Source organism: Mesitornis unicolor, unplaced genomic scaffold (assembly GCF_000695765.1).
Source record: "Mesitornis unicolor isolate BGI_N332 unplaced genomic scaffold, ASM69576v1 scaffold3525, whole genome shotgun sequence".
Classification (NCBI taxonomy): domain Eukaryota; kingdom Metazoa; phylum Chordata; class Aves; order Mesitornithiformes; family Mesitornithidae; genus Mesitornis; species Mesitornis unicolor.
Genome location: NW_010183291.1, coordinates 1,621 through 14,892, shown reverse-complemented (window position 1 = coordinate 14,892; position 13,272 = coordinate 1,621). Strand labels below are relative to the sequence as shown.

Sequence of the window (13,272 nt, the reverse complement as noted above, 5' to 3'; positions counted from 1 at the left end):
TTGATTACATATTTTCATACACTACAAAATTATTGTATAACACCACTTCTTGTATAGAAGTCCAGTGCTTAGATTCTCAAGAAATAGCTGGCATTGACAAAGTGTGTGTCTACATCTGCCTGCAGACAGTAAACTGTTGCCATTAGTTTTTTAGAAATCTATAAAAACATTTCTCTGAGTCTTGGCTATTCCACTCCCCCACCCTTTAACTTGATGTGGTGTTGCATCTTTAAACTGCAAAATCTAAGGTCTCTGTGCAGCCAAAGGACAGACTGTACCCGCTGACCTTTAACGGTAAGGAGAAGCTGCCCACACTGCAGCCCCCTCTGCACATCTCACCTCACACTGGTGATGCTCGATGGAACCTTTACCTGCCGAGTGTCTCATCTTTTCCATCCATAACAGCTACACAGATGTTTTTAGCTCCTCTAAAAGGAAAGAGGAAGCCAGAAATTTCGCAGCCTCTCAGTCCTGCCCCATGATGCTTCTTCCTGTCTGTGAATTTCCACCTGCCCCTCCTGCATATATAAGGCAGCACACGTGGGGTAGAACTGTTTAGTCGCCTGCCTCCATCCAAGGGATTAGTAGCAGTGGGGAGTGATGCTGTTTCTCCTTTGCTCTGCAGTTCATGGGAGGTGAAGGAGCTCTGGCTGGACTCGCTGCTTGGGTAAGTACTGCCTGGCATTAAATCTGTGGTGTTGTGGTCAAAGTTGTTGGAGCACTCCAGACGCAGCTGTACATAGATGTACAAAAATACAGACTAAGGAGAGGTGCGCCCACTGCTAAGTGCGGCTTGTGGGCAGAGCTGGCTGACTCGCTCAGCCTTATGTTTGCAGATTAACAACCATGCATAGCTGTCACCACTTGCTCATTTTTTGCATGGATTAGAACTGGAAAGCTTCTTTTTACCCCCTGTTTTAATGAAGAGGCAGATAGAGAAGCAGGGCTGAGTGCCTTCCAGAGAAGGGCTTCTTGCTGGTTCAGGATCATACTGAAATGCTAGACTGGCTTGCAGGGGAGAAAGACAAGAAAGGTGCAGTTTTACAAAGCTTTTTCTTTGTCTGTTCCGTGTTCAATAAACAGGCAAACAAAAGGACCAAAGGAAACCAGAGTGCCCAGAGCTCCCCCGATCAAACTCCTCATGAAAGTGCTAAGCAGCTGTAATACTGTGAGTGTCTTTATTGCTTCGGCTCTGTCAACAGAATGATTTTGAAAAGCTCTGATTTCTAAACCATAGCATTCAATTACTCACCTAGTGTCTTTGTTTTCTTTCCTAGTCAAAGACACTGAATGCTGGGAACATGGAGAGTCTGATTGAGTGCCAGTCAGAGGTAAGCAGCCGCTACGTTTGTTTCCCCCAATCCTTCTTGGGTACTGATGTGAGATATCTTAGCAAAGTGGGGGTGGCCCCTGTAGGAGCTTCTGGCTGCCTACCATTACCCATGAGCGGATAGGGTCCTTTGAAGGCAACTCTGTGCAGAAGGATCCAGGCATCACTGTGAGCAGCCAGTGTGTTCCCTAGCCTCCTGGGGAGCTTTGCTCAGGAACCTGGCAGGCTCTGAAGCCATCAAGGCTCCCTAGAGAAGTTTGGGACACAGAAGTGCAGGCTGTGTCCCGCTGTGGCTTCACTGGATTAAAAGATCAGCTTGAAAGAGCATGGGGTTGTGACCTGCTGGGCAGGTCTGGGGTGGCTGGCTGCAGGGTTACAAACCCCTTACCACAAATCCCTCTATTGGGCAGTGAGGCAATGTCACTCCTGGAGTGAGGCACCTCTCCAGCAGGTGTTGGGCTCACTCTGATTCTTCCCCAGAGCCTCTCACAGATTTCTGAGGAGCTGCAGCAACTCGCTGGTGGCCCTCGCTGCTGGTGGGAGCTCTGTAACCTTAACATACTTCTTGCAGGCTGATGCCAAGAAATGCCCCCCGCTGGTCCCAGCAGATACTGAAGATGGACTTTGCCACTCGGCTGGTGAGTTTTAAAAACAAACTGAGGAACTGCCTTCTTACATAATGCTTGCAAGCTGATGCTTCTGCAAAACCACCTGAAACTGCCCACTTCACCTCCCTGAGAGCAATCCACAGCCCTCAGCCCCATCCAGGAGACAGCTTAACCCCTGGCATGCCACTCACTTGCAGATGACTTCTTTCCCTTATGCTTAGTGGCAGAGGTGACAGCGCTGAGTGCCAGAGGTCTTGTGACCGTGTTCCCTAGTCCTCAGAGCCGTGTTTCATTCCTGGCAGTGATGGGAAGTAAATGTGCTCCTTTCTCGTTCGAGCATCACCACTGAGGTGTGGCACGGCAAGGGAGTACAGCTACCAGCGGTTACACGCCAGAGCAAATAAATCCTCTTGGCAGCAGCAACAGCACTTGTTTTCTCTTGCTGTGCAAAACCTCAGCACCTGTAAACAAACCAGGGGAGATAATCAACAGGGCATGGTCAGGTTTGGAGTAGATTATTGTATCAGATCATTTTTCAGGAGTATCAGAAGCAAACATTTTATATGTCACTATAATGTTAGGTGAGTTTCTCATAGCTTTTAACTCCTCCCTACCAAGGACTTGTGCTAAGCCACAAATACAGGTCCTGAGAACTTTCCATCTGTGTAAGACAACTTCATTTTGGAGTAGAAGGCAGGTCCTCTGTAGGAAATTTGCAGACAACTCCTTTAGAAAGCTTTCTAGCAAAAGAATCCTTCTCTCACTGTTTCTGAAAGGGAAAAAAAAAGCCACACCTCATGCCAATTCAATCATTATCTCCAACTTCCTAGCATGCTCTCCTCTTTAAGACGGAGATGCAAAACCCATGCTAAGAGATTTCTGATCCTGAAGCCAGTGAGACCGTACTGTGATGCTCCCATCCTCTGGAGCAAGTATCACCTTCCACTGGCTGGCTGGCAGGGCCCAAGCTCTAGCTGTAGGAGGACCACTGTCATTAGAGCTGGCTCCAAAACTGGCAGAGCTGGAGCCATGTGTTTTCCTTTCAGACTGTGAAAAAGGTGGAAAAGCAGGAGCTCCTAGTTCCACCCTTGCCCTAAGGCTGGGGCACAGTGAGATCACACAGTGAAAATTGTCATCGCCAGCTGCCCAAGTGACCTATCTGTCTTAGATAGTTATCACAGAAACCGCTGCAATATCAAAAATCTTTATAAATGCTGTTATTTCTTTGCCTTGTATGTTCTCACTTTCTAAGAAGAAAGAGTGACTAGAATGTTTAAAAAAAAACAGCCCAAAACAGGAAAGGTGGTGTCCTTAGAGGGACAGGCACAGTTTTACAGTTTAGGCAGTTGTTTCCTTAGTAACCACTTGTTGTCTTGTAGTTTCTCCCCATTGAATTTGCATTGTTTCGACATACGTCTCTGCACTGTGCACAGATGAAAGGCCACATAGCACTCTGGGTTTTTTTTTAATATTATTTTGCCTTCCTTTTGCTTGCAGCAGATGGAACAAAGAAAAGAAAGAAGGTGATGTCGCAGTCATTTACCCTGAGACGAAGCTCTACCAACAGGAATTCCTCAGGGCAACTAGACTTGGGTGCCAGAATCGCTCTGTTTGGCCAGCCTCTGGCACTTATCTGTGGGGAAGATGACACACTGCCCCAGCAGGTCCAGGTAAGCAAGCCTGGTGATACAGTTATCATACCTCTGGCTTCCAGTGTGAGGCAGGATCCCTGGTGCTTGTGCTGCAGCACCCAGGAGATTAGTGATTTTGGTGTTTCCCCTTCACACACACTTCTGAAAAGCTCAGGGCCCATCCCAGATGTAGAAAGGGTCAGATCTGCAGGTCCTGTCCAGCCCACCTCACTTTCACTGGAAGTAACTTTGAGTGGAGACAAGCCGGGACCAGGAATAGGAGAAAAAGATTTGCTCTTTAGTATAAACAACAGTGATTCTACAGAAGTCATTTAAATGAGTCTTTCAGCAACATAAACTTCCAAGGATTTCTGCATTTCCCTGAAAAAAGTGTTCAGCTATGGGCTGCCACTGACAAACATCTAAATACTGTCTTCTGGAGAAAAATGGTCTTGTGACAGCTCTCCAATTGAGGTGTTTTTTCCAATGGACAGGCTTTTGTCTCTTCTAAGCAAAATCTGCATGGCTTAGGAGGGAAGGGATGTGAACTAAAACTTAAGCCATCCCTTGAATCCTTCTGGAAGGAAGCAGGGGTGACTGCACTGAAGTTAATGGAATTCACCAGTCCAAAAAGAGGGTGGGTTGGGGGAAAATCAGGTGATTGCCCATATAATCTACTTGGAGCAAGAGCCAGATACTGACCTAATTAGAGTGCAGTGTACCTCCAGACAATTTTTCTTGTTTCTCAAGAAATGTTCACCTGCTAAAGCACCTTCCTTCATCTAAGTAACTGTTCTCACATTCCTGTCTGCTTTTTTTCCCCTGCAGGATCTCCTAGCTATATTGTATATGAAAGGACCTTCCACTGAAGGGATATTCAGAAAGGCTGCCAATGAGAAAGCACGCAAGGAGTTAAAAGAGGACCTAAACAAAGGCAGGAATGTTGATTTGAAAAGCAAATCTGTGCACCTGCTGGCAGTGGCCTTGAAGGTGAGTTCCTCTGACCTGCAGTGGTGGGAGGACGTTGCTAATCTGCATGGGTGCACTCCAGTGCCCAGAGCTGACCAAGGTGGAAATACAAACTAAAGCCAGAGCAAAGCCAGACAAAATGTTTCAGTCTTAGGAAAGTCTGGCATTTCCCCTTTCCACCTGATTTTGTGTCCCACTTGCTGCTGATTTCCTGCATGCCCATAGGATGCACTTACTCGCTTCCTTCTTCTCAGCATCCTCCCAGGGAGGAATACTGAGATTTATGGGTGAACGAAAAGCAGCTGAGAGCTGGGTCCTGTTATTACCCTAGTGCAAATATTGGCACATGCTTGTGCATTGCACTGCTCTGCCAGTGCTGATGGTCAGGTAGCTCAAGCCAACCTGCCTCCTATTAGAGCCATGTCACAGTGATGCTCCCTGTGTGCTCAGGGGTAGTGTCCGAAGCCTCATCTAAATCTCTTGGCCTTGCAGGACTTCCTTCGAAATATTCCCTCCAAACTCCTGTTGGCTGACCTCTATGAGTTGTGGATGCAAGCTCTGGAGAAGCCAACCCAGCAGGAAAAAATTGAAGAATTGAAAGAGTAAGTTTTGCAACCAGGAAGTTTTGCAACCAGCCCCAGTGTGATGAAGTGGCTGGTAGAGGCCAATGATGTCTCTTGAAATTAAGAGTCTCATTTAAAAACCCAGTATTTATACCAGCTTGCTATTGCTCCATGAGGTTTGGTTTAGAGGGCTCTAGCAGCAGCACTTCCTGAAGTTATTTGAGATTGCCTTGCAAAATGAGTAGCATAGGAAGAGGAGAGAGGCTGCAGTGTCTCAGCTGGTGCTGAGGGACAGGCACTGACTGGGAGCCTTCACATCTGCTGGTGGTGAAATTGGGCACACGGACACCACCTCTGCACTTTGCTCTTTAGAAAGAGCAGATGTGGAGGCTGACTGGTAGAGCTTTGAAAGCTGCACAGCACAACCACAGGCTTTCACGGGCCTTCAGGAAGCCTCCAGTGACATCTCCTGATGTCACCCCATCTACTTAAGGACATGGACTGCTGTAATGCTTGCCTTTCAGTCAAGATCTCCTCATTCAAGATCTTACAATTAACCACGTGCTCAGCTGCCATTGGGGATTTCTGAACAATGCATCTGTATAACAGGGGAAACAGCACACGCGTGCCTCTCTCTGGAAGAAGCATAATTTGCCTGAGTTTAATTGAGACTTGCTCAAATAAGGAAGTAAAGGCTGCTGCACCATGGATTAAAGTCACGTTTTGTTTGCGTTCATGCAGGGTGGCTGACAAACTGCCTAGGCCAAACCTTGTCTTGCTCAAGAACTTGCTGGCTTTGCTCCACCACATCAGCCAAAATGCCAAGACCAACAGGATGGACTCCAGCAACCTGGCCATCTGCGTTGGCCCAAATATGCTGAGCCCAGAGACAGACAATGCGCTCCCGCTGGAAGCGCAGAAGGAGATGAACGACAAGGTGTGTTGAATTCACCAAGCAGCTACCCACTTTGAGGCAGATCAGAGCCATCCATAGGGATCCCATCACCATTGCAAAAGCTGAACAAGACAGCACCCCTGGACATCAGGGGTCCCCCTCATCTCAGGTGCCCGCAATGTGATGGGAAGGCTGCCCCTCATCTTGCCTCCTTTGAGCAAAAGTAGTGGTTGCTCTGCAGCCCCCTACATTGTAGTACAGCTCCTGAATACCTTGCATACAGTGGGCAAGGGGCAGCTGGTGGCCATTGCCACCCACAGGCCTTCTGAACAGCGAGGCTGAAGCCATGGCTGATGGTGGTTTTTTTGCACTGGGGCAGATCAATTTATCTGCAGTATCAGGCCTCATCCTCCAGAGTGGACTCACCCTCTGACTTTAAGCTAGGATTTTGGCAGAAGCCACCCTGCTCTTTGCTGCCATTCATACAAAGGCAGCAGGCAGGAAAGACCGTTCAATATGTTTTCAGCCCTTTTGACTGAAATAAACTGTTTTCTGTGTGCAGGTGACAGTGTTGGTGGAGTTCCTCATAAACAACTGCTCAGAAATATTTGGGGAGGACATTGCCTTGCCTGTCTGTGCCCTGGCTGAGGAGTCACTGGAGTACACAGACAGCTCCACAGGTATGAGAACAGACTGGGGATGTGACAGACTAGGGCTGCTGGGCTAAGTTCTTCAATTTGATATGGGAATACATCTGTGGAATCACAGAGAGATGTAGAGGGCTCAAGACACTGTTGCAGTGCTCTTCTACAGGAACTCTTTCCATATAGTTCCCTTTCATCCTCAGATGGTCAGTGAAAACTAACAGATGCTTTCTTCCTGCAGAACACCTGTGTGCTGCTCATCAGAATGACTCTGCCTATGACAGCCCAGATCCTGAAGCTGAAGGCAGCCCCCGCACTTCTCAGATGGAGCAGCCCAAAGGGAGAAACACTAGTGTGAGCAGAAGACATCCAATATGCATCTCTGCCCAGTCACTGACTAATTTCAGAAATGACATCAGCACGATGGACAGGAGGTACTCAGAGCCAGACCTGTCCTTCCAGAACCGCCTTGAAGGCAGGATAAGGAAACAGAAGCTAAACAAAAGTGAGGACAATTTTCCAGTTCAGCAGAAACAGCTAGGGTTGGAGGCACTGGAGAGACGGCTTGCAATCTTACCTTCACAATTATCAACTGACTCTCTACCCAAAACATCCTCCAGTTGCTCCCTGGAGAGCTCTGATGGCTCAGTCTTCACCAACTCCCCAGTAGTTTCACCCTCTAGTCCCAAAAAAACCTTTTTAAATAGGCCCCAGTCCTTTTCCACCAAGGCCGCCGAAGACTGCAGTACATCTAGCAGAGAGATCAAAAGGCATTCCATGTCGTTCTCTTTTGCAAACCACAGGAAAACACTAATAAAAACCCAGAGTTGGGGGCCTGGAAAAAACATCTTTTTTCAGAGAGACAGTTTCATAAAGAAAGAAGATCAGTTCTCCAGCAGAGTTGTCCAGTTGAGCAGCCTTGATGATGACAAACCATTGCCTGTGGTGCATCAGCAAAGGCCCCGTTTCAGGTCAGCTGATGAAGTGTTCAGAGAGGTAGACCAGAGGAATCCCGGAAGGCCACCCTCTTATGAAGAGGCTACTAAAACCTGCCTGGCCACTAAAGGTTTCTCCCACAATCTCACAGTTCAAACTATGAGATTCAAGGTGTCAAACCAGGATGCTTTGCCACCTCATCCATGCAGCAGCTGTGCACAGGACACAGGATGTACGGCTCTAATGGACCTACCCAGTGGCAGAGTTTCTGCAACAAAGGATTCTGAAGTGGAAACTGAAACCCTCAGCATCACTGTGGGAATAAACTCCCGTGTGAGTTTACCCGTGACCCCGGGAGTCTATCGATTGAGAGCCATGTCTGAATCCTGTCAGAAGAACAAACTTGAGTATGTGGCTCGGAGGTGCAGCCAGCCAGTTTTTGAGGTAGACCAGATCCAGTATGCTAAGGAATCCTATGTTTAAAAAGCCTATCCCTCGTCTTTGCACTGTAAATATTGTAAAAATAGACATCTTGCTCATCCTTTGTAAGATTTTACTTTCAAGAGACCAAGAATAAGCTAGCTCTGCATGAACTGCTTTTTCCTTGAAGCTCTCTAAAGTGTCTGTCAGCTTGACATGTCACATTCTTTCACCACATGAGGTAGTGGTGGGGAAGACCTGTGTATTATTATGTAAAGATGTAAATGAATATGCTGTACATAACCTCTTGTGTGGGAAAACTAGTTATTAGTTAATAGTGTTGTATTTGTATCCCTGAAAGGACAATTAAAAGGTTGGCAGGTCCAAAACCTGTCTCACCTTCATTTTTTTTCTATATGGTCACAGATTCCATGCCATTTGTCACTTGTGTGTGCCAGGCTGATGCAATGCTGTGCTGATTTTCTGCATTAAGAAGTAGGCTGGCAGTTATCCCAACTGAGGAAGAGCCGTTCTGTATTTAAGGCCACTTCAGCACTCTTCCATAAACTCCCTGTACCTACTGCCATTCTCTCTTCCTGCTTGCTGGTGATGACAATGATCTGACCACAACCAGCATTAGTGTTGTACACTGAGCCTGGGTTTAGAGCCACTGAAAAGCCCTACTATGTCATTATGGGAAAGTATCAAGTAAACCTCATGTGGCCTGAGGTGCTTTTAATCTAAATAAACTGGACAGGAGAATCTTGTAATTGGAAGAGTATCTTCAGGTTTGCTTTCATGATGGGAAGGAAAAAAAAAAACAAACAAAAAAAAACCTCCTGTAAGGAAACATTCTAGATTCTAGCTTTAAATAGTTAAAACTGCAGCTCATTTTAAAAAAACCCACAACAACAACAACTAAAAAAAAAACCAAAACAACAACAAAACCCAAATCAGGCAGTGTCCTTATAACCTTGTAAAAGTGATTAGAAGTGCAATGTGTTTTTACATGTAGGAACTTGTTTTTATTAGCACTTACCTCCCCTTTTATGGCTCTGCATAGCCTTGAACCAGGAGCAGAGAGAGTTTTGTTTTCCTCCTGTGTCACTTCACTACAATAAAACATTTTTCTGCATGAATGCTAAACTCTCCGTTGTCTGTCTTTAAAACATCCAGGTCCTACATGTACCGCACCTGCTTTTTTACTATTCTGCAGGTACTACATGTCTGCTTGAACGATGTGGCATATGTAAGTAGCAGGAAGGAAAGTACCTGACCAGAAGTATCACTGCTATTGTTGTTGCAAGAAGCTGCAGGTTAGATTTTGGGAATAAATTCCTCTCTGTCAGGGAAACAAGTCACACTGCCATGTAACAGCAGTTATTCCTGGGGTGGAGAAGGAGCTGCAAAGAGGTGATGCTGCTCTGAAGGTGGAGCAGATTAGAAAATAACATACCAGCATCTCAAGTAGGTAGGTGTTCACAGGACACAGAGAAAGGGGAAGGAGAGTACCTGGCCCAACAGGAGAAATTATGTGAGGAGGACCGTACTGGTAAGCTGCAGCTAGAAAAAATGCCACCCCACTCAGCTCCCTAAGAAACAGCACTCTGCTGCGAAACAAGATGAATGAGAGGGCTCTGCAGCAAGCTTCAAAACGTGTTTGCCATCTTCTGGAATCTGCAAGTCCTGAGTCACAGAATCACAGGATAGGTGAGGCTTGAGACTCTCCTGTCCAAACCCCTGCTCAAGCAGGATCAGCTAGAGCAGGTTGCCCAGGACCATGTCTAGATGGCTTGTGAATACTTTTCACAGAGCGAGACTCTGCAGCCTCTCTGAGCAACCTGTTCCCATGTTTGACCACCTTCAGAGTAAAAAAGTATCTCCTTGCATTCAGATGCAATGTGTTTTAATTTGTGCCTACTGACTCTTGTTCTCATGGCAGAACGGGTGTGAAGAGGTAATCCATGTGCAGAGGAAAGGCGCAGAAGCCTCAGAATAGAAAACATGAGCTTCAAAATGTACTTAGACAACAACATGGCTACTTCTATGGCAAGTGACTCAATCTTTTGGACTGTGACTAGTCTAAGGATCCCAAGAAGAGGAACTGCTTATTTCCTGTGCTGTAACCACACCAGAAAATCCAGGGAGAATAAGCACGGTCACTTGACCAGAGATGAGGTGAGTCTATCTTTACGTCCAAGGTGTCCTAACACAGACATGACAGTCACACTCAGAAAGCTTACCTGGGCTCTAAATATTCAGTACGGATGAGCCTAAATCTTCCAGCTCCTGGATAAGAAAGTCTATTTGGAATTTATTATAAGGCACTTCAAGAGGGAGATGAGTGTAACAGAGAGGAGCTCTACACATTGTTAATAAACAAGGGGTAAGGTGAAGGAGTTGTATGAAAGAGTGGCCTTGGCCCCCTCACCTTGCTCTTGCATTTCTTCAAGTCCTGGAAACACCATGTTCAAACAAAATCTGAATGTAAACAGACCCTAAAAGAGATTTACTTCCTCATCACAGATAACTTTTGTCTTCCTCCATCTCTTGAAACCTGCCTGTCCAGTCAGCACTATTTTCATGTCACATCCCTTCACATAAGGGATTTCTTTTCTCTATAAGCACTTAGGAGGCCTCAAAAGACTAGAATGACACAAAAAGCAGAGAGCTTTGCTTTAGCACTTACTCACCTGCCTTCAGCTCAGAAAACTGTTATCATGCTACCAGCCCACTGCACCACATTCAAGTATCCAGCCCAACTATCCTGACCTCCAAGATAAGGTCCTTGAACTGCTATATACAAATGAATTACTTAAGTGCCTTTGTCAAAGCTGTCTGACTCCGTAGCCAGATAGATCAAATACCCATTTACAGCTGGCTCAGTTGGAGGTGGATTTTGCCACAAGAGCTGAATGATGGCAGCAAGCCTCCAATTTTTAACATACATGACATATAAGACTGAAAGAGGGAAAAAAGCAATATTACAGCAGAAAGTCCAAGCCATTGCTGTATAAGGCAACACTGGAATTAAGGTTATTGGTGCAGCCTGAATTCAGTTCCTTGTGTTTGCACCCTGCTGTTGTTTTCAGTCACATGTTGCGCTCTGTTCTTCCCCACGGGATGCACCTGCTCTGGGGAGGAACCAAAGTTGAGCAGCAAAGGAGAAAGTTTTAATTCTGCCATTCCCCTAGGTTGCCTAGCAGGGTTGGACATATGGCTATGTCTGAATTTCTAGGATTTGAAAGAGCCTATAGAAGATCAAAGGAGTTCCTCATGGAGCAAGCAACATGTTCCTCACCTTTCTTCCCTGTGTTGTGCACTGGGTAGTTACAAACTCTTGTTCTCTGCTATTTGAATTAGGACAGCAACTTACAGCAAAAGCACATTGTCATCAGCTTTATAGCCAAACATTAGTGAAGGCTGAGAGAAATACCATGACTGCAGATTTCACAAACATCTGGACTGGCACACAGGTGCAGACTGCACACACAGACACTCACATTTAGTTATAGGTATGCAAACGTTTATGTGAGCCTGTGTCTCATCTTCTACACAGTCTGCATTTGAGTACCTCTCTGGACTCCTGGAACTGAGTTGAGCGCAGGTGGAACACAGGTGCCTGAAAGTAGGTGTTTATAGTCACTTGGGTATCTTAGGGCACCTCGAAGAATTTTGTAAGTGATCAAAAGTGGATGCAGATCTGGATATTTAGGCAGTTGCATCCTTCCCTAAAACATTTTCTCACTGTGATTTGAGCTCAGACTCCCACCTCACACATTGATGTCACATGCAGATACCTTGAATGTAAGTCTTTATAATCTTAGGACTTACTGACAGCGAGAAACAATAGAAGTTGGGATTTTAGGCCCTATCTACGCCTTCAAAGGAAGCATTCTTGAGCAGGTATAGGCCTTCTTGCTTTTCCCCTCCAGAACTTGGGTCCCTCTGCTCCATCACACCACAGACAACCCTGACTGAGACCTTCCTCTTCTCCACTCATGACTCCTCATCTCTGCCCCATTTTCATCGGCTCCACATTCCTAGTCTGCATTGCTCACCTCATCCTGTTCTTTATCTTTTAACTGAACCAAACCAAATCTACCTCCGTGGACTTGCTGTCAAAGTCCCAATTTCTTTTCTGTCCTCTCCATCCCCAGACCCACTTCCCTCAGTCAGCCAGTTTGTTTTCCTCTTCCACTTCTTCCACATTTTTCCCTCATATCTGCACTGGTTATTATTACAATAAGCCCCATCAACACTTATTTAGTCACAGTTAGCCACACATACCCTCCTTGCTTTAGTCTCTGCATATGCAGAGAATCAGAATACAAGAAGGAAACATCTCTGCAAGCTACAGGAGAAAACACACAATTCATTAAGTCCAGTGATGACCTCAATTCACAGCTGTAACTATGAAAAACCTCTAGGATGAAACTCCAATGAACAAATGTCCTTGACTGTATGGTATTTCAGCAAGGGGTCTGCACATCTCTTGCTGTGCAGAAGTATGGGCTGTCAGCTAATTTGGAAAGATATTTGGAGATAAAGGTAAAATAACAAGTCAAAATAAGCCATTTTTCCTGGTGCCTCACCAAAGCAATTCACAAACTATGATGACAGGGATATTTCTGGTAATTTGCATAATTTCTCTAAGAAAAGGCATTATCAGTACAGTGTTTTTTGCTGCCTCTACATGCAAAGTCTTGAGGAAGAAGCTTTCTCATCCGTCTGACCTCCTCTGTGCTGTCATCTGAAGGGCATATCTTTCTGGGAACTGTAAAAGCTAAAGAGATCATTAATCCTTCACACTTCAGGAAGAACTACCGGCCACTTAACAGTGAGAACTGTTACTACCATGGACACCTTCTATAATATCTGCTGCAACATAGCCCAAGAAAGCTCTTCACTGGACATAGTCACAGAACAGAACCACTTCTGTATGTAAGATTTTTCTCCTGCATTTTCTTCCCGTGACTGCTACGTAGGACATAGTCACAGAACAGAACCACTTCTGTACATAAGATTTTTCTCCTGCATTTTCTTCCCATGACTGCTACATGTATACCCTACACACAAGATGCAACACTGACATTGCTGGTACAAACCCCTGGCAAAAATATTAATGGAAGTAATTCCACCAACTTTATACTAACTAGTAGCTTGGAGTGCTACTGCCCACATTTTGTATTTGGCATTTACCACTTTCCAACACAGACACTGGCTTTCTCTGCCAACTACAACAGGAAGAACAACAGATTTCTTGTCTCCAACTA

The 13,272-nt window shown here is 45.7% G+C and overlaps 1 protein-coding gene across 1 annotated transcript; it reads left to right on the top strand.

The window, feature by feature from the left end:
• Positions 1-1,141: 1,141 nt before the first annotated feature.
• On the top strand, positions 1,142-8,059 carry TAGAP (T-cell activation RhoGTPase activating protein). The gene is made up of 9 exons (XM_010184062.1): positions 1,142-1,168; positions 1,278-1,331; positions 1,902-1,968; positions 3,436-3,608; positions 4,398-4,559; positions 5,031-5,140; positions 5,843-6,038; positions 6,559-6,676; positions 6,882-8,059. Exons 1-9 carry the CDS (start codon positions 1,142-1,144, stop codon positions 8,057-8,059), a joined length of 2,085 nt encoding a protein of 694 aa, XP_010182364.1.
• The last annotated feature ends 5,213 nt before the right edge of the window (positions 8,060-13,272 follow it).